The sequence below is a fragment of the Geotrypetes seraphini genome, chromosome 8, assembly GCF_902459505.1.
Source record: "Geotrypetes seraphini chromosome 8, aGeoSer1.1, whole genome shotgun sequence".
Taxonomy (NCBI): domain Eukaryota; kingdom Metazoa; phylum Chordata; class Amphibia; order Gymnophiona; family Dermophiidae; genus Geotrypetes; species Geotrypetes seraphini.
In genome coordinates, this window is record NC_047091.1 from 167,775,453 (window position 1) to 167,797,997 (window position 22,545).

General features: G+C 41.9%; 1 protein-coding gene across 3 annotated transcripts in view; it reads left to right on the plus strand.

The window, feature by feature from the left end:
• TCHP (trichoplein keratin filament binding) overlaps positions 1 to 22,545 on the plus strand; it is a 93,671-nt gene that overhangs the window by 23,498 nt on the left and 47,628 nt on the right. For all 3 annotated transcript variants that reach the window (XM_033955887.1, XM_033955888.1, XM_033955886.1), the window contains exons 7-8: positions 10,013 to 10,125; positions 16,435 to 16,501. In XM_033955887.1, the coding sequence (XP_033811778.1) occupies positions 10,013 to 10,125; positions 16,435 to 16,501 (180 nt within the window). The remainder of the gene's footprint in view (positions 1 to 10,012; positions 10,126 to 16,434; positions 16,502 to 22,545) is intronic.

Genomic DNA, 22,545 nt, shown 5'->3' on the forward strand with positions numbered 1-22,545 from the left:
CAAAGACTTAGGGCTCTTTTTACAAAGCCGCACTGGCGGTTTTAGCGCACGCACCGGATTAGTGCGTACTAGCCGAAAATTTACCGCCTGCTCAAAAGGAGGCGGTAGCGGCTAGCGCACGTGGCAATTTAGCGCGGCTTTGTAAAAGGAGCCCTTAAAGTTTCATGAATATAAAAGTTACATTTAACAAGAAAAAAATGTAAAATATATTTACATATTTTAGGAGATTAACTACTGAGTTCAGTAGAATTTTTAATTCTGTAAACATACCTTCTGTGAAGTTACATGTGAAGTTTGTATTTAAGTAAAATATTTCACATTTCTAGTTCAATAGGAACGTCAGTCTTGAACCACTGGGTTTATACATCTTTACCCGGGTGGGGGGGGGGGGTTGTAGAGAACCTCATTTGCATTTTCCAGTCTGCCTCTTCTCTCTGGGCTGTCCTGTACCCCTGAGTTATTCTCTCTACATGTGAGGTGGTAGGAGCCTGCTTGTTCTGCTTGTGTATGTTTTTTTTAAATTTTTCAGGGGTGTTTTTGTCATCCAGTTTTCTAGGATCGGGGTTGACTGAGGCCAGGATTCTCAAAAAACCGTGTTAAAAAGTGATGGTCTGCTAACACAGCCGTTTTGATAGTGAATCAAAAAAGCGAGACATTCTCAAAATAATCGCACGTACAAATGAGGCTGGCAGACAGCAAAGATTCGCTAAATTTGCATGTGCCCATCGCTGGTGATAGGGAAGGGCACATGAACAGAAAAAACACGAAAAGAAAAAAAAAAACCCCTAAAACACAACAGCGGGAGAGATGTTTAATCTCTCCCACTGAAAAAAATAGCAAGAAGAGGCACTGGAGACGTCACAACCAGCGTGGGAGCTCAAGTCTTTTATTGAAATAAAGTCATAAAATATTAATGAAATCCCAACTAGGATCCAGTTTTGGTGACAGCGTTGCCTTCCTCAGGGGACAATGTTTATCTGGAAATGTTGAATTTCTATTGTTCTCACCATCAACAGTACCTGCAGTCTTCCAAACATCTCCCTGTGATAAGGCAAAGCAGGATGCATGGGGTTGAGGAGGGGTAGTAAAAGACTTGAGCTCCCACGCTGGTTGTGACGTCTCCAGTGCCTCTTCTTGCTATTTTATGAGTGGGAGAGATTAAACATCTCTCCCGCTGTTGTTGTGTTTTAGGTGGGGTTTTTTTCTTTTCGTGTTTTTTCTGTTCATGTGCTATTTTTTTCTCATAGTATTTCAAGGCTTTATTTCTTTTTTTTTTTTTGGTTCTTTAATTTCTCCCGCTAACAACCAACAACCCCCCCCCAGCAGCGAGAGAGATGCCAATTATCCCAGGACAAGCAGGCAGGTATTCTCACTAGTGGGTGATGTCATCCGACAGAGCCCCGATACGGACATCTTGCAAGCATGTCTTGCTTGAAGAAACTCAGAAGTTTCGAGATGCCCGCACCGCGCATGTGCCAGTGCCTTCCCGCCCGATGCTCCGGGCGTGTCTCCTCAGTTCTTTTTCTTCCGCGGTGCTGAGAAGTCTATCTTCAATTTGCGCCCATTGAATCTCTTTTTTTGCCTTCTTTTTTGCCGCGGGTTGAGTTCTTTTGGCTCTCCTGTGCATTTATTTATTTCTTTGATTTCTTTTTCAAAAAAAAAATTAAAAAAATTTTCCTTCCGATACCGGGTTGGCCGCGTGGCTGGGGCCCCGCGCCTTCGACCTTGCGGCGGAGCTTTTCCGGCCTATGTCCCGGCCGATCACCGGTTTTAAAAAGTGTAGCAAGTGCCAGCGCGCGATTTCGCTCACGGACCCTCATCGACGCTGCTTACAGTGTCTGGGACCGGATCACTTCCCGAAATCGTGCCAGCCTTGCTCCACTCTGACGGCGAGAGCGTTTAAGCGTCGCTGTCTGCTGTGGGAGTCCATGTTCAAGATGGAAGCTTCATCGGATCCTGCAGCTTCGACATCGACATCGACAGGTGCTTCGACTCCTTCTGCGAAGTCCTCTGCCTCCCCGGCTGCTTCGGGCCTCCTGAAACCGGCGTCGTTCACACCGGTTTCGGCCCCGGCTTCGGCGCCGGTGCCTTCATCCGTCTCCTCGGAGCAGGTATCGACCCCGACAGTTCCTCCGGTGGTGCTCAAGGTGCTGAAGACTGGCAAGCAGAAGCACGTAGCACCCAAGGAGTGCGGAGACCGTGCGGAAGGGCCCCCTTTTGGTGCAGATCCCTCCATATCGGCTTCGTTGCGGTCCATCCTGGAGGCTCAGTTCGTGGAGCTCATGTAGACCATGGGGCCTCGGCTGATTGCCACCATCCAGGGTGACCTTCCAGCTTCGGCTTCGAGGGGCGGACCGCCCCCTCCTCCTCCTCCTCCTCGCCGCAGTTACTCGGTGAGGAGGAGCGGCGAGCGGTGTCCGGGTCCTCGAGGAGGTCCTCCGTTAGCGCTGTACCTCCTTTGGAACCGATTTCCTCGAGGAGGGCCTTCCTTAGTGATATGCCTCCCTTGGAGCCCATCCCCTCGAGGAAAGCCTCGTTTAGTGACCTGCCTCCCTTGGAACCGATTACTCCGCCCCATGAATCAGTGTGGCGTCCACCTTCGGGGCCACCCAGTCCTGGGCATAGCAGGAAGCAGGACGAGTTCTTCCGAACTCCCTATCAAACCTGGGCGGCGTCGGGGGAGCCTCCGACTCTGCCGCCTCTGCGATCGACGGCATCGAGTCCAATCTGCTCCTTGGAGGCGTCTGAGCCAGTTTCTCACAGACGGGCTCGATCCCCTTCCAGGCATCGGGAGGGGCATCGATCCAGACATTCTTCGAAGCATTCCTCTCGACACTCGACCGTCTCGCCTCAGAAGAAATTGTCTCGGTTGGGGTATGCTGCTTCGACTGGGTCTCCTCCTCCGGGCCCGGAGTTCGAGGACCCCGAGGTTTTCTACTCGTCCTGTTGCTCGCAGGCCTCTCTGGAGCCTGAAGCCTCTTCTTCTTCTAGTCCGTCTCGCAGACCGGCGACGGCAGACCAACTGTCCTTTTCATCGTTCCTCAGGCAGATGGCGGATGACATGGACATTACTCTCGATGCTGGGTCTCGATATTCCAAAGAGTACCTCGATACCATGCACTTGCCTCGTCCTCCGGCAGAGTCCTTGCGGCTTCCCCTGCACAAGCTCCTTGACCAGACCTTCATGCGATGCTTCGAGTCTCTTTACTCTATCCCTGCGGTCCCTGGCAAATTGGATGCGCGGTACTGCACGGTGCATCATAAAGGCTTCGAGGGTCCTCAGCTTTCTCACCAGTCCCTCCTGGTCGAATCCTCGCTCAAGCGGTCTCATCCTGGCCAGGTCTATGCTTCAGTGCCTCCGGGCCGCGAGGGCAGAACCATGGATAAGTTTGGTCGACGCATCTATCAGAATTCGATGATGGCGTCTCGAGTCCTGAATTACAATTTCCACTTTGCAGCCTACTTGGAATTTTTTCTGCCTGTGCTTCGGAAGTTCACACCATACATCGAATCCCAGGCTAGGTTTGAGTTTGAGGAAGTGGTTGCTTCGCTGTCCCAACTTCGGCTTCAGTTAATGCAATCTGCCTATGATGCGTTCGAGCTCTCCGCCCAAGCGGCGGCCTGCTCGGTGGCAATGCGCCGGTTGGCCTGGTTGCGGACCATTGATATGGACCCGAATCTTCAGGACCGCCTGGCAAACGTCCCGTGTGCTGGGGCGGATCTTTTTGACGAATCCATCGAGACTGTCACGAAGAAGTTGTCTGACCACGAAAAGTCCTTCCAATCTATCCTTCGGCCGAAGCCTAAGCCTCAGCAGTCTCGACCTTCTCGTCCGCCGTTGATTTATCAGAGGCGTTATCAGCCGAGGCAAACTCCTCCTGCGAGGCAACCGGCGAAGCCTCCCCAAAAGGGTCAGCCTAAGTCTCAATCGCCTGCTGTCCCTAAGACCACTCAGCCTTTTTGACTGTCTCGTCGAGGGCATAACCAACCTCGTTCTGCCTCCCCCTGTTTTTCCCATCGGAGGGCGCCTTCATCATTTTTATCATCGCTGGGAGGCCGTAACAACCGACCTCTGGGTCCTTACTATCATCAAGGAAGGATACTCTCTTCATTTCCATCGGGTCCCTCCGGACCACCCTCCAAGAGAGTATCCTTCCAACTTGACTCAGACCGCCCTTCTTCTCCAGGAAGCTCAGGCTTTGCTCCGGCTTCGTGCCGTGGAGCCGGTCCCGACGGACCAACTGAACCAGGGGTTTTACTCCCAGTACTTCCTTGTTCCGAAGAAGACGGGCGACCTTCGACCCATTTTGGACCTCAGGGCCCTCAACAAATTCCTAGTCAAGGAGAGGTTTCGCATGCTGACACTTGCTTCTCTCTACCCTCTCCTCGAGCAGAACGACTGGTTATGCTCTCTGGATCTCAAGGAGGCCTACACTCACATTCCCATTCATCCGGCCTCCCGCAAGTTCCTCAGATTTCGGGTGGGACATCTACATCTGCAGTATCGAGTGCTTCCATTCGGCCTGTCCTCGTCTCCCAGAGTCTTCACGAAGTGTCTGGTAGTGGTGGCCGCTGCACTCCGGAACAGGGGTCTTCAGGTATTTCCATACCTCGACGACTGGCTCATCAAGGCCCCGTCAGCTCCAAAGGTCATTTCGGCGACCTTGACCACGATCTGCTTCCTGCAGAGCCTAGGCTTCGAGATCAATTTTCCCAAATCTCATCTGCAGCCTACCCAGTCCCTTCCCTTCATCGGGGCGGTACTGGACACCATCCAGCTTCGAGCATTCCTTCCTCCTCAGCGCATGGATGCTCTTCTTCGTCTCTGCCAGTCTGTATCTTCTCGCCAGTCCATCTCAGCGAGACACATGATGGTCCTCCTGGGCCACATGGCCTCTACAGTTCATGTGACGCCCTTTGCCAGGCTCCATCTCAGAATTCCTCAGTGGACCCTAGCTTCTCAATGGACTCAAGTGTCAGACCCGTTGACTCGACACATCATAGTCACTCCTGCTCTTCGGCAGTCTCTACTTTGGTGGATGACCTCTTCGAATCTATCCAGAGGTTTGCTGTTTCACACTCCTCCTCATCAGAAGGTTCTCACTACCGATTCCTCGACCTATGCCTGGGGGGCTCATCTGGATGGGCTTCGCACTCAGGGATTCTGGACCTGTGCGGACCGACTCCATCAAATCAATCTTCTGGAGCTCAGAGCCATCTTCAATGCTCTTCAAGCTTTTCAACATCTGCTTCACGACATGGTGGTCCTCATTCGCACCGACAATCAGGTCGCCATGTATTATGTCAAAAAGCAAGGGGGCACGGGCTCGGCCTCCCTCTGCCAGGAAGCTCTCAGAGTCTGGGATTGGGCGGTTCGCCACAACACCTTCCTCAAAGCTGTCTACATTCAGGGGAAGGACAATGTCTTGGCGGACAAACTGAGTCGTCTTCTCCAGCCTCATGAATGGACACTCCATTCCAAGCCCCTTCATCAGATCTTTGCTCAGTGGGGAACGCCTCAGATAGACTTCTTTGCGGCTCCCCACAATTTCAAGCTGCCTCAGTTTTGCTCCAGGATCTACGCTCCTCATCGCCTCGAGGCAGATGCTTTTCTGCTGGATTGGGGGAATCGCTTTCTGTATGCGTTTCCGCCATTCCCTCTCATTCAAAAGACTCTGGTCAAGCTGAAGTCCGACCATGCCACCATGATTCTGATAGCTCCTCGGTGGCCCAGGCAACCTTGGTTCTCCCTTCTACTTCAACTCAGCAGCAGGGAACCGTACCTACTTCCAGTGTTTCCTTCACTGCTTACTCAGCATCAGGGGTCTCTGCTTCATCCCAACCTGCAGTCTCTCCACCTGACAGCTTGGTTCCTCTCAATGTAACTCCGCACCAGTTTTCCCAGGCGGTGAGGGATGTCTTGGAGGCTTCCAGGAAGCCTGCTACTCGTCAATGCTACTCCCAAAAATGGACTAGATTTTCTTCATGGTGTATTTCCAATTCTAAGGAGCCTCAGCGAGCCTCCCTATCCTCTGTTTTGGACTATCTTTTACATCTGTCTCAGTCTGGTCTCAAGTCGACATCTATACGAGTCCACCTGAGTGCTGTTGCGGCTTTCCATCAGCCTCTACAAGGGAAACCTCTCTCTTCTCATCCTGTGGTTTCCAGATTTATGAAAGGACTTTTTCATATCAATCCTCCTCTCAAACCGCCTCCAGTGGTTTGGGATCTAAATGTTGTCCTTTCTCAGCTTATGAAACCTCCTTTTGAGCCTCTGAGCAAGGCTCCACTAAAGTTTCTCACTTGGAAAGTGGTTTTTTTGGTGGCCCTCACATCTGCTCGCAGGGTCAGTGAGCTTCAGGCCTTGGTGGCGGACCCACCTTTCACAGTATTCCATCATGACAAGGTGGTCCTCCGCACTCACCCGAAATTCCTGCCTAAAGTGGTCTCTGAATTTCACCTCAACCAATCCATTGTGCTTCCAGTGTTCTTTCCAAAGCCTCATTCTCATCCTGGAGAATCAGCTCTTCACACTCTGGACTGTAAACGTGCTTTGGCTTTCTACTTGGATCGCACCAAACCACACAGAACTGCTCCTCAACTTTTCGTCTCCTTTGATCCAAACAAGTTGGGACGACCTGTATCGAAGCGCACCATCTCCAACTGGATGGCGGCTTGTATCTCTTTCTGCTATGCCCAGGCTGGATTACCCCTTCCCTGTAAGGTCACAGCCCATAAGGTCAGAGCAATGGCAGCCTCTGTAGCCTTCCTCAGATCGACACCGATTGAGGAGATTTGTAGGGCTGCCACTTGGTCCTCGGTTCATACGTTCACCTCTCATTAATGTCTGGATACTTTCTCCAGACGGGATGGGCAGTTTGGCCAAACTGTGTTACAAAATTTGTTCTCCTAAGTTGCCAACTCTCCCTCCATCCCATTGAGGTTAGCTTGGAGGTCACCCACTAGTGAGAATACCTGCCTGCTTGTCCTGGGATAAAGCAATGTTACTTACCGTAACAGTTGTTATCCAGGGACAGCAGGCAGCTATTCTCACGTCCCACCCACCTCCCCTGGGTTGGCTTCTCTGCTAGCTACCTGAACTGAGGAGACACGCCCGGAGCATCGGGCGGGAAGGCACTGGCGCATGCGCGGTGCGGGCATCTCGAAACTTCTGAGTTTCTTCAAGCAAGACATGCTTGCAAGATGTCCGTATCGGGGCTCTGTCGGATGACATCACCCACTAGTAAGAATAGCTGCCTGCTGTCCCTGGATAACAACTGTTACGGTAAGTAACATTGCTTTCTCTCCAGATGCCACCCCCCCCCCCCTTGCAGTGGGAGAGATGCTAATTCTCTCCTACTACAAACTAACAACCCCCCCTAGCAGCGGCGGTGACCCCCCCCCCCCCTTTGCAGCAGGAAAGATGCTGCTTCTCTCTCACTGCCAAGCGAAGCCACAGCTGCCGCCCGGCCGTGCCCTCTTCCCCCCCCCCCCCCGGCAGCAGGAGAGATGCCCACTCTCTACCACTGGTAAGAAACCAGCACAGCCGCTCCTCCCACTGTGCAGCGGGAGAGATGTCCACTCTCTCCCGCTGCCATACAACACCCCCCCATCTCTGACCCCCCCCCCTTTACCTCCATGTAGATCTGTGATCTGAAGAAAGCAAATTCCCTCCACCCAGCTGACCCACGTCTTCCAAAATGGGCCTTCCTCTCCCGGGTGCATCCTGGGGCCTTAAACAACTTGGGCCAAGAATCCGCATCCCTCAGGTCATGCATCTATATAGAGATAAGGGGGGATGTCATAGGCGGGGGAGGAAGGTGTTGTATGGCAACGGGGGACAGTGGGCATCTCTCCCACTGCAGGGGGTGGGGAGTTGTTTGTGGCAGGAGAGAATTTCCATCTCACCCACTGCAAGGTGAGAGGTCGCCGGTGCTGCGAGGGGGGGTGGGGGGGAGAAATTGTACATCTTTCCGGCTGCAGAAGGGAGTTGTTGGTTGGCAGCGGGAGAGAATTGACATTTCTCCGGCTCAGGGGTGTCGCATTTCTCCCGCTGCATCACAATACGGCTTTTTAGCAGTCTCTGACAGCCATTCCGGGGTTTAAAACAGTGCAGTCACTGTACCGGCACCCCTGGATCAGTCGCTTATTTTTGTAGCTAAAAGCTGTTGCTGCTTTTAGAAAAGAATCCACCGGAGGGCTCATTTCAATGTTGAAGAGCCCATTTGTATGTGATTATCGGAGACTGCTAAAAACCTCGCTAAAGACAGAGATAATCTGCCGCTAAAATGTGTGCAGGCTAAACCGTCAGAAAACAGTTTAGCGACGATGTTAAAAGTTTTGAGATTCTGGGCCTGAGTTCTTCCCCCTGGCGTGTGAGTTTCAGTGGGGGGTTGAAGTCTCAGCCCCGGCGGAGGGACTGAGAGGCAGTTGGAAGATGTAATCAGGCCCATGATAGGTAGAGGAGTCCTGTAAAAGATAATGGACCATAAAGGACTGGTAGTCCGAGTGATGCCAGATTGGCCAAGATGGTCATGATATATGGATTTAGTTCATTTAAAGCGGTGTCAGACTACCTTATCGTCCATGCTTGCTAACGCAGGGACCTATTGCCCTGTAATATCTGGACCACTCTGATCTTACAGCATGGCGCTTGAGCGCATAGCATTAGTGCGCAAAGGCTATTTGGAAGTGGTCATTGCCACTCTCTTGAAGGCCAAGAAGTAAACAATGCTGTCAGCCTATGCAAAAGCCTGGAAGGGTTTCCAGAGCTGATGTGCACAAAAGAACAACGACCCAATTACAGCCCCGATTGCAGTAGTGCATTTCTTCAGGGAGGGTGCAGCATCTGTAACTTAGGATATGTAACTTGTTATAATACCGGATGTAGGATTAACAGGGTATTGCTGTTCTCTTGTTTGATTATTAAATTTTCCTTTTAATTTTTTTTCCCGTTGTCCTCTCAAATTATCGTGGTTTATATAAATGAATAGATATTTCTTTTTCCTTTTCATTTTTCTTCTTGGAAATTATGGATCTGTTTCAAGTTGTAATTATTATACTTGATTGTAAATAAGCAAATGTGATAAAGAATTAAAAAAAAAAAAGTGTTCATTATTGTTAAAGTTGTTGTTCTCTGTAGTGATATGAGTAAAACAGACTTGTTTCTCTGGGAGAGTCGCCATGCCCCTCCCTTTTTTTGTTTATTCTCCAGGGCTGACCACCTGCTTTGATACAAACTGAGGAGTGCAAGACAGCTCAGGGAGAAATGAGAAGGGAGATGTTATGGAAAAATGCAAATGAGGCTCTCTACACACACCCGTGTATGAAGGGTGCAGAAACCAAGTGGTTCAAGACTGACGATCCTATCTTCTAGAAAAAAAATTAACTACGACTACTACTACTACTACTACTATTAATTATTTCTATAGCACTACCAGACACACGCAGCGCTGTACAGAGTCACAAATAGTAAGAAAGGTAGGTACATAATCTTCCCATCAATAATTTACAAAAAAATAAAAAAGCAAAGTAGTTATTAAAAGCAAGAACCTTTGTGTTTTCTAAATAATTAATTTTAATTATTTGGGGTAAGTTAAATTTAGCCTGTAATAGGCAGTAAATTTTATTTGAATAAAATTGCTAGGTGCAGATTCAGCTGTGTTTGAAAAGGGGCAACCATGGAAGCTGTTCCAGGCCAGGTTTTTTATTTAGCTTCAGTTTTTGACTTTTCAGTACTAACTAAACTTACAGAACTCAGCTGTCCAAATAACAGGTCAGAATCTAGCTGGATAGATTTGGAGATCTTTAAGCTGCAAATCTAGCCAGTTGGATTTGACTAGAAGGCTGGTAAAATTCCCTGGTTCTCCTACTTGCTCAGAGAGTTTTTGATCTGTTCTGCTCCTAAGAATGTCTTAGAATGTATTACAGCACTGAAAGAATACACTTCAGGGCAATCAACATAAGGCTACAGCAACTTTTGCCAAACATGTTATCTTGAATTTTATACTAGGCTAAAAATCTGAAGAAGGAGCAAGAGGATTTGTTAAAACAGCAGTGGGAGCTGGAGGAATTGGAAGAACAAAGAAAGCAAATGGAGGAACATAGGAAGAAGTCAGAACTCGGGTATGGGGCTTAACCCCTTAGGCTTTGTTGTTACTAAACATGGATCTCATTTTTATGCCCATCTCTGAGGAATGTGGTAGTTGAGTGGTAAGTGGAGCGATAGAGCAGTATTGTGCTGAAGTTTGAAGTGAGCAGCTCTGATTTAAAACATGACCCCATTAACGTGTTCAAGTTCAATTTATTTGATGTGCCACAAATACAAACCCAGGGTTAAAATCTAAGCAGTTTACAATATCATAAAGTAAGAAGGGAGGAAAATAAACAAATGCAAACCCTACAAACGTCTCAAAAAACATGAGGGGAAAAATTGGAAATGGTTACAATAAAATCTGGGGTATAGGGAAGAGGATAAAAACATATAAGGTGTAGAATAAAAATATGATCTCACTGTTTTGTGTTGTTTTTTTTTTGCGTGGACTATGAACAAAATGCCTAGAAAAATAATATGCCTTTAATTGAGCCTTAAATTTCAAAAATGAACTTTCTGTATGAAGGTAATAAGGTAAAGAGTTCCAAAGTGTAGGAGCCATGACTGAGTAGGAAGAATTCCTATGAACATCAAGGAATAATTGCCTGAATGAAGGAGGGTGTAGATGGGCTGGAGTAAATCTTAACAGAGATTTCGGCAGTTGGAACCCAAGCACAGTACCGGGTAAAGCTTTGGATTCTTGTCCAGAAATAGCTAATAGTGATTTAATAGATATATGGAGAATACTTCATTTTGATGGTCGGGAATTTTCTTTCTGTTCTCATGTTCACAATTCCTTTTCAAGAATAGATTATATCTTTACTTCAAATCATCTTGCACATCAAGTGACACAAGCTGCCATTGATCCAATTATTCTATCTGACCATGGTGGAGTGTGGATTAAAATTAAAACTACAGATCAAAATAATAACAGACCAATTTGGAAAATGGATAATACACTGTTGGTTGACCAAAACTTTTGTGAAAATCTTCTAACAAAAATGAAAGAATTTTTTCAAATAAATGATAAAGATGATATTAACAGAGAAACTTTATGGGATGCTTTTAAGGCATCAATTAGAGGACAAATAATTTCTTATTCGGCTTTTCTAAAAAAACAAATTAAAAAACAATTTTTAATCTTAGAAAAAGAGATAAAAAATTTAGAATCAAAACTTATAGAAAAATGGGAATATTCTATTCAACAAGAATTATTAAAATTAAAAGGTAAATATAATGAGATCTCATCTAAGATGATTAGGAAAGATTTATTTTCTCAACAAACATTGTACTATGGTAATTCTAACAAATCAGGAAGAATATTGGCAAACTATCTTAAAGCGAAAAAAAGAAAAACGAAATTAATAGCAATAAAAGATGAAAATGGAAATACATATACACAAATTGAACCTATTTTAAAACAATTCTTGAAATTTTATAAATCTCTTTATTCTTCCAAAAATTATCTAAATAAAGAAAAAGATGGTTTTGAATTTTTAAAAATGTTAGAGGGTCCAAAAATTCCTGAACATATAAAACGAAGTCTGGAAGAACCAATATCACTAAAAGAATTAGGAATAGCTTTGAAGTCCCTTAGAGTTGGATCCGCTCCAGGTGGTGATGGATATACAGTGGAATTTTATAAAACATTTCAAAATTTTTTATTACCCTATTTATTAAATCTCTATCAATATCAGCTCAATAAAGGTTGTATTAAAGGCACTATAGCAGAATCTTTGACTATTGTTTTGCCAAAGTCCAATAAAGATCCCACTTTGGTCTCAAACTATAGACCAATATCTTTAATAAATGTAGATGGAAAATTATTAACAAAAATACTTGCGCTAAGATTAGCTAAAGCTCTCCCCCATATAATAGGTATGCATCAAACAGGATTCGTTGCTCAAAGACATTCATCTCACAATACCAGATTAACATTCCATATGTTATATTTAACAAAGAAAATGAATGAACCTACTTTTGCAATTTCATTAGACGCAGAAAAGGCCTTTGATAGAGTAGAATGGCCTTTTATGTATCAAGCAATGGAATGGTTTGGTATAGGTCCTGGATTTATACAAATGATACAAACAATGTATAGCTCCCCTTCTGCTAGATTATATATTAATAATACGTTTTCAGAAAAATTTAATTTACAGAGAGGAGTTAGACAAGGATGTCCCTTATCCCCTTTGCTGTTTGATATAGTTTTAGAACCCTTAATATTAGCCATCCAACAAGCTAAGGAGATACAGGGTATACCTCATTCAGATAAAGAATATAAGATATCTGCTTATGCAGATGATTTATTACTATATCTGAAGAATCCAGAATCCACCATTCCACATCTACTTGAATTGATTGAGAAATTTGGAAATTTTTCAGGATATAAAATTAATTGGAATAAATCAGAGATTCTTCCACTAAATATACATTGTACAAAAGGTTTATTTGATACATTCCCTTTTGTTTGGAAGGAAGAATATATTAAATACCTTGGAATTTTGATAACAAAAACAGTAGATGAAACAATGAAAATTAATGAAAAATGCTTATTACAAAAAATAATAGAAATGTGTGAGCAATGGAATCCTTTGCATTTATCTTGGTGGGGAAGAGTACAAACTGTAAAAATGATGATTTTACCGGTAGTATGTTACCAAATGGGGATGATACCAGTTTTTTTTCAAGATTCGTTTTATACAAAAATAAATAGGACTTTGACAAAATTTATATGGCTTAATAAAAAACCAAGAATTGCTCTAGCGTCATTACAAAGACCAATTAAGGAAGGAGGGGTAAATTTTCCCAACTTTTATAGGTATCATCAAGCCTATATCTTACGTCATGGTATGTATTGGATCCTCCCAGAACCCACAGATAATATTCCAGACTGGTTTTGGCTAGAATGGAGGCTTATGTTTCCATTACGTCTTAATCATGTAATTAGTATCAAAATGCCAAGGTTATACAAAGATCATAAAATATTTATGGATACCTGGAAAACTCTAAAATACATAAGTAATCTTACTCAAATTCCAATTAGTAAATCAACCAACCAAACTATATGGCTAAACCCCAAGATCAAAATTGGCGGTTTTAAAGTCATCTGGAAACATTGGATGATAGCAGGCATTCGCACTTTGGATGATGTAATTAAAAATGATAAATTGCTGGAGTTTTCACAATTGCAACAAAAATTTGGTCTCAATAAAACACAATATTTTAAATGGTTGCAATTGAAGCAATCTATTCAGAAAGGGTTCCCTGAATGGAAAGATCTCGCTAAATATCACAGTTTGGAATTCTTATGTTTCCAGATGGACTCAATAGGTCACAAAGCCGCACAGTGGTATAAATTAATATCCGGATATATAAATAAAAAACCAAAAAATGGTCTTAGAGACATTTGGAGCATTGAGATAAAACACCAAATTAGTGCATCTCAATGGCCACGACTTTGGTCTTGGAGGCTAAAATGTACGGTGTCAGCATCTATGAGACAAACTTGGTTTTTTCTTCTTCATAGAGCTTTTTGGACCCCTACTCGTTTACAAAAAATAGATAGTTCAAGATCTAATAGATGCTGGCACTGTCATATTGAAATTGGGACATTAGATCATCTTTTATTCTTTTGTCCATTTATCCTATCATTCTGGAAATCAATTTGGCCCCAAATTAACAGAATGTTAGAAAATCCAGTAGCCTTGACATATGATACTATATTATTTGGAACAACTATGAGAGCAAAAAGCCAAATTTCATCCAGTAATAACAAACTTTTATTTATTTTAACTGGAATTGCAATACAACAAATTACATTCAATTGGAAACAACATGATAGATTGAATTATATGTTCTAGTGGAATTCGGTATGCCACATATATAAAATGGAACTCGCTATTGCAACACACAAAGGATACATGAATAAATTTAAAAAAATATGGGGACCATTAACCGACTTTTGTAAAGAAGGATAATTTTTCCTATAAATAAAACTTGGAAATATCTGAAGACCGTTAACATGATTTCTCTAATGAACTTTTCCCATGATAAGATAATTGTAAAGAGGGAAATGGGGTGGGCTTTTCAATTTTGATTATTACATACTAAATTAATATTTAAAGAATGTACAATAAAATTGATTATGTATTATTGGTTGGGAAGGAGGGTGGGACAGGGGATTATTATATTAATGTTAAACTTGATATTAATATATGAGTTAGTCAAGTGTGTATTTAAGTTTCTATTGAGTTTATTTGTAACACTTGTTGTAACACAAAAAAATGAATAAAGATTTAAAACATCAGAAATAGCTAAGAAGAAAAAATAATTAAAAAAAAATTTTTAAATTGAATCAGGTTGGGCAGACTGGATGGACCATTCGGGTCTTTATCTGCCATCATCTACTACTATGTTAAAATCTATCTATCTATCTATATCTATCTAATATAATAAAGAGCTAGCCGCGCATGCGCACTCCTATTTGCGTGTTCTGTGCGCTGTAGGTATGTGGCCGAAGGAGTGCGCATGCGCGCTAATACGTCACCAGCCTATCGCCTCCACAAGCTGGACCGCAGCCAGACGACGTTCTCCGTTCCTCCTGCCGCCACTGCCGACCTCCGTTTCTCCTTTGCCGCCCACCCCCTTCTCTTCCCGCGGGCCCGAATGGCGATTCCAGCAGCGTGTACATCAGTCTTCACACGCTGCTTCAGGCCCTTCAACTGCCATGATTTGCTCTGCCGCGTCTCTGATGATGTCATCAGGGACGTGCCAGAGTAAATCAGGGCAGTAGAAGGGCCCGAAGCAGCGTGTGGAGACTGATGCAAGCGCTGCTGGAATCACCACCTTTGTAGTCCGGACCGCGGTAAGGGAAAGGGGGGGGGTAGAGGAAACGCTAATGCTGCTGCACAGGGAACTGGTGGGGGGGGGAGGGAAATGGAGGGGAAGGGAATGCTGCTTTGGACAGACAGACAGAGAGAGGAAGGGAAACACAAAGAAAATAAGAAAGACACAGGGGCAGGTGCACAGGGAACTGGTGTGGGGGGAGGGAAATGGAGGGGGATGGAATGCTGCTTTGGACAGACAGACAGAGGGAGGAAGGGAGACAGAAAGGAAAGAAGAAAGACACAGGGTCAGGGAGATACACAGAAAGACCGACAGGCAAAGGGGGCCAGGGACAGAGACAGACAGAAAGGACAGCGAGAGCCGCGTCAGGAGGGGTGCGGGGTGCGGCAGTGGGAACTTTTCCAATGGGTGCAACTGGGCAGCTGTCGGGAACCTCTGATCAGGGGCAGAGCAAGGTAAGAGTATCATAGGGATAAGAAGGAGGAGGGAGGATAAAAAAGGAAGGGATGCCTACTGCTGGACAGGGGGATAAGGAAAGAGATGCTGATGGACAGGGGAGGTGAAGAAAAAGGAACGGAGGACTAATGTTGGACAGGGGGAGAAGGAAAGAGGTGCTGCTGGACAGGGGGGAGGTAAAACAAAGGGAGAAGGGCTGTGCTGCATAAGGAGAGCAGTGAAGGGGTGGTGGTGGACACAGTGGAGGTAAAAGGAAGGGAAAATGGACAGGGGGAGCAGGCAAGGGGTGGTGATGGACAGCCAAAGAAAAAGAAAGGCAGAAATAAAGAAAGCGGCTAAGGAGAGAGAGAAAAAAAGACAGACACACACACGTATGTTCTAGCACCCGTTAATGTAACGGGCTTAAAGACTAGTATATATATATATATATCTTTATTCATTTTCATTCTAAAAACAGTGCATACAAAAATTGCATAACAAGTTGCCTGAAAAAACAGCACTTGTATTCATCAGTGAAATACATAAGAATAATTTTCACCCCCTTCTCCCCCTGATTTCAATATATTCAAGATACCCATACAATAGTACTAACAACTCATAAATAAACCAGTCCCTATACATTATCCTTCTCCCTTCTCTGGATGTAAAAAGTATAACCAAAAGTAAAGGGAAAAACCATTCAATTAGCATCAATAAACATTATTCTTCATTGTAAGAAAATGTTAGGTGGCAGGCCATTGTTTCTTTCACACCTTCTTAGTTGGATACTGCCCCCAAAGCTTTCAGATTTGATATGTAGGTAGCTAAAGTGACTTCCCTAATGTTGGAAGTCAGTTGTCCTTCTGGTTGGTATCCAAGGCTCTACTCCTTGGCTCCTCGCCTCCATTTGCATTATACGATGCCACTATCAGGTTCTTATCAGGGCAGCTCTACAAATGTTAATCCCACTCTTCATAGTTCTGATTGTCTTTAGCTCATATAAATTATGGTATTCTGCGTTGGGGAGTTTTAAAATTCTCCATCTTTTTATTTTTCAGTCGCTTTTTGAGCCGCCAGTATAATGCCCAGCTAAAGAGGCGTGCTGAGCAGATCCGGGAAGAGCTGGTAAGAAATCTGAATGGACTCTTAGGCCTAGATTCTATGAATGGCACCTGAAGTTAGGCGTCTAGGTGCCTAACTTAATTATTCAGTTAGGCTTAATCGGTACCATTAGAAACCAATTAATTAGCTGGCAGGGGCCTACCAGAAAGTAGGCGTGGTTAGGGGGTGGATTCTGGGCATGGTTTGACTTAGGCACACTCATTTAGGCCAAGAAAACCCTGGCATAAATGGAGTGCACTTAAAGCTTCAACGTCTGCCAGCGCCTAAGACCGCTTAGGCACTGCTAGGTGCAATTCTATAAACAGCACTTAATGGACAATTGACAATGGCACTCCTCGGCGTCTAGAACAGACACGGGCAACTCCCAGGCCTCGGCCGGAATCCAGTCGGGTTTTCAGGATTTCCCCAATGGCGGGGCGTGGCTTGGACGCGAACGATGACGGTTGGATGAAGAAAGAGCTCCTGTATAAACAAGCTTAAATTTGAGAAAAACTACAAAAAAAACGTTATTAATGGCATAATAAATTGGAGTTTACCTCTTTGATTAGGTGGGAGAGACAATTGAAAGGGAAATCGGGAGAAAGAGGTGCCGTTTTCATTTGTTTTCTGAGAAACGAGGTGTGGAGGGCTAAATCCGTCTCAACGGCAAAGACAGCAAATCAGGTCCCCCAGGCAGAGGCAAGATCAGATCCCCGCTGACAGAGCCGGTAAGATCGGGTCCCCGCTGGCAAAAGCGGCAAGATCGGGTCCCGCTGACAAAGGCGGCAAGATTGGGTCCCCGCTGGCAGAGGCGGCAAGATTGGGTCTCCCAGGCAGAGGCAACAAGATTTACTTTTAAACGTTGCCAGGGTGGGTTAGACCGGGACGCCGCGAGGCCAGGGAGGCTTTCCTTCCCCTCCTCTTTAGCACGATCTGGCAGAGAGCAAGAGGAAAGATTTCCCGAAGGTGGAGGTTAGCAGGCAGTTGCTCGGTGCACCACGACCGCGGCCATCTTAGATCGGAAAAAAAAAGAATTTTTTACAAAGTCTGGGTCTGCCGGTGAGCTGCCTAATGACAAGGATAAGTTTTTTGAAAGCCTGATGCCTGTTTAAATTAGGGAAAGGGGCTGCTTTGAAATAGCTTTCCTCTGCTGGAAATGAGGAGAGATCTGCAGTGAAAGCTACTTGGCAACGGTTTTTTTTTTTTTTTTTTTTAACTATTTCCTTGCTGCTAACTTCAAAAATAAACTGTGAAGGATCAGTATAAATGTTAATCTCTCTTGCTATAATTCAAGAGATTCAGATATAAGAGACTACAGGTTTTTGGGCTCTGAGGAAGGTCAAATAAAAGGATTGGTAATTTCTTTGACCTGAAGAAAAGTGACATTGAGACAGTTGAGAGACACTGAAATACATATACACGCACATTGAAAGATTAAAGTAAATATATTGGATGGAATATTGCTCTCCTCGGTAAAAGCTGCGATTGGGCTTGTAAGAGGAGAGCTAGAAAAGAAGGCTGCAAATTTTTCAGGCTTGATGCCAACAACGAGTCTGCAATAAAGCCTAAGACAAATAACTTACAGTTGCTTTAAGAATACTGAAAAAAAAAGGGGGCGTGGCTTGGACGAATGGTTGGATAAACGAATAGCTCCTTATAAACAAATATATTAAAAATATATTAAAAAGAATTACTACCAAATATTTTAAAGAAACTAAAATATATATTGAAATATGACTTCAACTAAACAAAATAAAGCTGACTTAGGAGCTGGAACATCAGGAAGCAATAAGAGGTCGAAACCTGAGCCAGGTACACCCTCTAAAATCCCATTACCAACAGAAAAAAATCTGGATGTTATGGAAGAACTAAGACAAATAAAAGAAATTGTCTTAGATAGTAACAAAAAACTACAAAAAGCAATGGAAGATGCTGCAATCCTAACTAAAAGAGTGGACATTACAGAGAATAGAATTTCAACATTAGAAGATATTACAGAACAATTAAATACAGACATGAATCACAGCAAAATCATATGGAAAGAAATAACAGAGATAAAAAAAAATCTTGAAGACAGCCGGAATCGTGAAAGACGGAATAATTTAAGAATAATCGGATTACCTGAAGGAGTGGAAAAGAATGATCCGATTGCATTTCTTGAAAAATTTCTACCTAAAATACTACCATTGAAATTTAAAACGGAACTGGAAATTGAAAGAGCTCATAGGATTCCAACACAAAGAAATAACACTCAAACAGGTCCAAGAACTTTAATTTTCAAACTTTTAAGACACCAACAAGCAATTGAAATATGCCAATTAGCCAAGGAAATCAAAAATCTTAAATGCCAAGATTCAAAAATATACATTGTCCCGGACTTTGCAAAAGAAACAGCAACAAGAAGAAAAAAATTCTTAGACATGAGACCACAACTAAGATCTCTAGGAGCTAGATTTGGGCTCCTGTACCCGGCAATTATGAAGGTTACCGTTGCTAACAAAACGCAAAACTTTACAGATCCAGAAAAACTACAGGAATTTATAAATCAACTGGAGCAACCTATGACAATCTAAAGAACAATTAATGGGTTCACACTAAAGTCTATTGACGGTTAAAGATTGATCAAAACGGAAAGCAATGGAAAAAGAACACACAAGGATCAAATTAAAGACTTAAACAACTTGCAACATTCTCCATAGAAAACAAGAAAACTGAAAAATATAAAATTCTATTCAGAATAAATAGAATAAACTGAATGGCAGGAACGTAAATGATTTGAAACACATCTCCGAAATCAAATGATGACGAAGAAAGTTTCTTCAACAAACTTAAAAATGTACTGATTGAATCCGAAATTTTGAAAGCGGAGTAATAGTGAGAAAGAAAATCATCCTTCAATCACAAAGAAGATTATAAAAAAAAAAAAAAGATGAAGTGATTGGTTAGTTGTATTTCCGGTTGAAGGTGGTACTTCAGGTTTAATTTTGCGTTTCAGATACATTAAAATGCATTTCAAATACGAAATATATGAAAAGAATAAATCTGAAACGCAAATTTTATGTTCTTTTATTTATTAAGTTTAATTTAGTATCCACAATAGTTCAACCTGGGAATCCTCTATGGGAGATAAAAGAAGAGTTTTTGGCACAGGACTTCACTCTTGCCTGCACAGGCCTCAGATACTTTAAAATCATAGATGTCTAGAGAGTATGCTATTGAGACAGAACTTACAAGAACACTGATGGAAATGTTAGCTCCTCTTAATTGACAACTCTCTCGTGAATCATAAGAAAATAATGAATATAAGAGATGAGTGGATTCCTGTGCTGTAGACTCTTGTTACAGTTCTGAGTAAAGAGGCTAAATTGGAAAGCTTTTTAAAGTAAAAAAAAATATACCACCTGAAAAGAAATGAATAGTAATTGAAATGTTATTAGATAAAATTGATTTAATATAATCATTCTTATGGATTTAAAGATATACAAATACAGAAAATAATCTTTCAATACATAAGAATGAAAAAAAACTTTTACTTATTCTTATAATTAATAATAAAATAAAAGAAAATATATAAAAAAAATGGTAGTACTTTAGATAATTATTAATAGCTTGTGGGAGTTATCTAAATCTAACCTCAACCTGCGTATCCAAGTTTTCGTAATTAATAAGGGGGGAAGGGAGGGATAAGAGGGAAGGGAGGGAATATAAGGGAAATATTTAAGGAAATCATGGGAATAAAGGAAAAAAGAGAAATGAAATACTTAAAACATTGGGAAAATATACATAATTTAATACCTGAAAATTTAAAAATAAATGGATATTAAAATTATGTCTTTAAATGTTAACGGTCTAAATCATATGATAAAAAGGAAAAAAGCACTATCATTTTTAAAAAGGCAAGATGCTGATATATGCCTTATACAAGAGACCCACCTCTCACATATAGAATCTAAAAAGCTAGAAGGAGGTTGGGTCAAACAGTGTTTTTTCTCACCAGCTATAGGTAAAAAGGCAGGTGTTGCAATTTTAATTAACAAAAAATGCTCTGCTTCATTTAAACTAAAAGCTTCAGATATTTATGGAAGATGGATAATGGTGGAAATGAATATGGGAAATACTACCATGACGTTAATCAATATATACGCCCCTAATTCGAACCAAAATGAATTCTTTAAAACTCTTCAACAACTGATCATACCACTGGCTACTTCAAATCTTATAGTAGCAGGGGACTTCAATGCTGTAATGGATCCTTTATTAGATAAAAACCCAGGTAGAGTTATGAAATCTATGGGACTAGATAATTTGATTCAATCTTGTGATTTAATAGATATATGGAGAATACTTCATTTTGATGGTCGGGAATTTTCTTTCTGTTCTCATGTTCATAATTCTTTTTCAAGAATAGATTATATCTTTACTTCAAAACATCTTGCACATCAAGTGACACAAGCAGCCATTGATCCAATTATTCTATCTGACCATGGTGGAGTGTGGATCAAAATTAAAACTACAGATCAAAATAATAACAGACCAATTTGGAAAATGGATAGTACAATGTTGGTTGACAAAAATTTTTGTGAAAATCTTCTAACAAAAATGAAAGAATTTTTTCAAATAAATGATAATGATGATATTAACAGAGAAACTTTATGGGATGCCTTTAAGGCAACAATTAGAGGACAAATAATTTCTTATTCGGCTTTTCTAAAAAAACAAATTAAAAAACAATTTTTAATCTTAGAAAAAGAGATTAAAAATTTAGAATCAAAACTTATAGAAAAATGGGAATATTCTATTCAACAAGAATTATTAAAATTAAAAGGTAAATATAATGAAATCTCATCTAAGATGATTAGGAAAGATTTATTTTCTCAACAAACATTGTACTATGGTAATTCAAACAAATCAGGAAGAATATTGGCAAACTATCTTAAAGCGAAAAAAAGAAAAACAAAATTAATAGCAATAAAAGATGAAAATGGAAATACATATACACAAATTGAACCTATTTTAAAACAATTCTTAAAATTCTATAAATCTCTTTATTCTTCCGAAAATTATCTAAATAAAGAAAAAGATGGTTTTGAATTTTTAAAAATGTTAGAGGGTCCAAAAATTCCTGAACATATAAAACGAAGTTTGGAAGAACCAATATCACTAAAAGAATTAGGAACAGCTTTGAAGTCCCTTAGAGTTGGATCCGCTCCAGGTGGTGATGGATATACAGTGGAATTTTATAAAACATTTCAAAACTTTTTATTACCCTATTTATTAAATCTTTATCAATATCAACTCAATAAAGGTTGTATTAAAGGCACTATAGCAGAATCTTTGACTATTGTTTTGCCAAAGTCCAATAAAGATCCCACTTTGGTATCAAACTATAGACCAATATCTTTAATAAATGTAGATGGAAAATTATTAGCAAAAATACTTGCGCTAAGATTAGCTAAAGCTCTCCCCCATATAATAGGTATGCATCAAACAGGATTCGTTGCTCAAAGACATTCATCTCACAATACCAGATTAACATTCCATATGTTATATTTAACAAAGAAAATGAACGAACCTACTTTTGCAATTTCATTAGATGCAGAAAAGGCCTTTGATAGAGTAGAATGGCCTTTTATGTATCAAGCAATGGAATGGTTTGGTATAGGTCCTGGATTTATACAAATGATACAAACAATGTATAGCTCCCCTTCTGCTAGACTATATATTAATAATACGTTTTCAGAAAAATTTAATCTACAGAGAGGAGTTAGACAAGGATGTCCCTTATCCCCTTTGCTGTTTGATATTGTTTTAGAACCCTTAATATTAGCTATCCAACAAGCTAAGGAGATACAGGGTATACCTCATTCAGATAAAGAATATAAGATATCTGCTTACGCAGATGATTTATTATTATATCTGAAGAATCCAGAATCCACCATTCCACATCTACTTGAATTGATTGAGAAATTTGGAAATTTTTCAGGATATAAAATTAATTGGAACAAATCAGAAATTCTTCCACTAAATATACATTGTACAAAAGGTTTATTTGATACATTCCCTTTTGT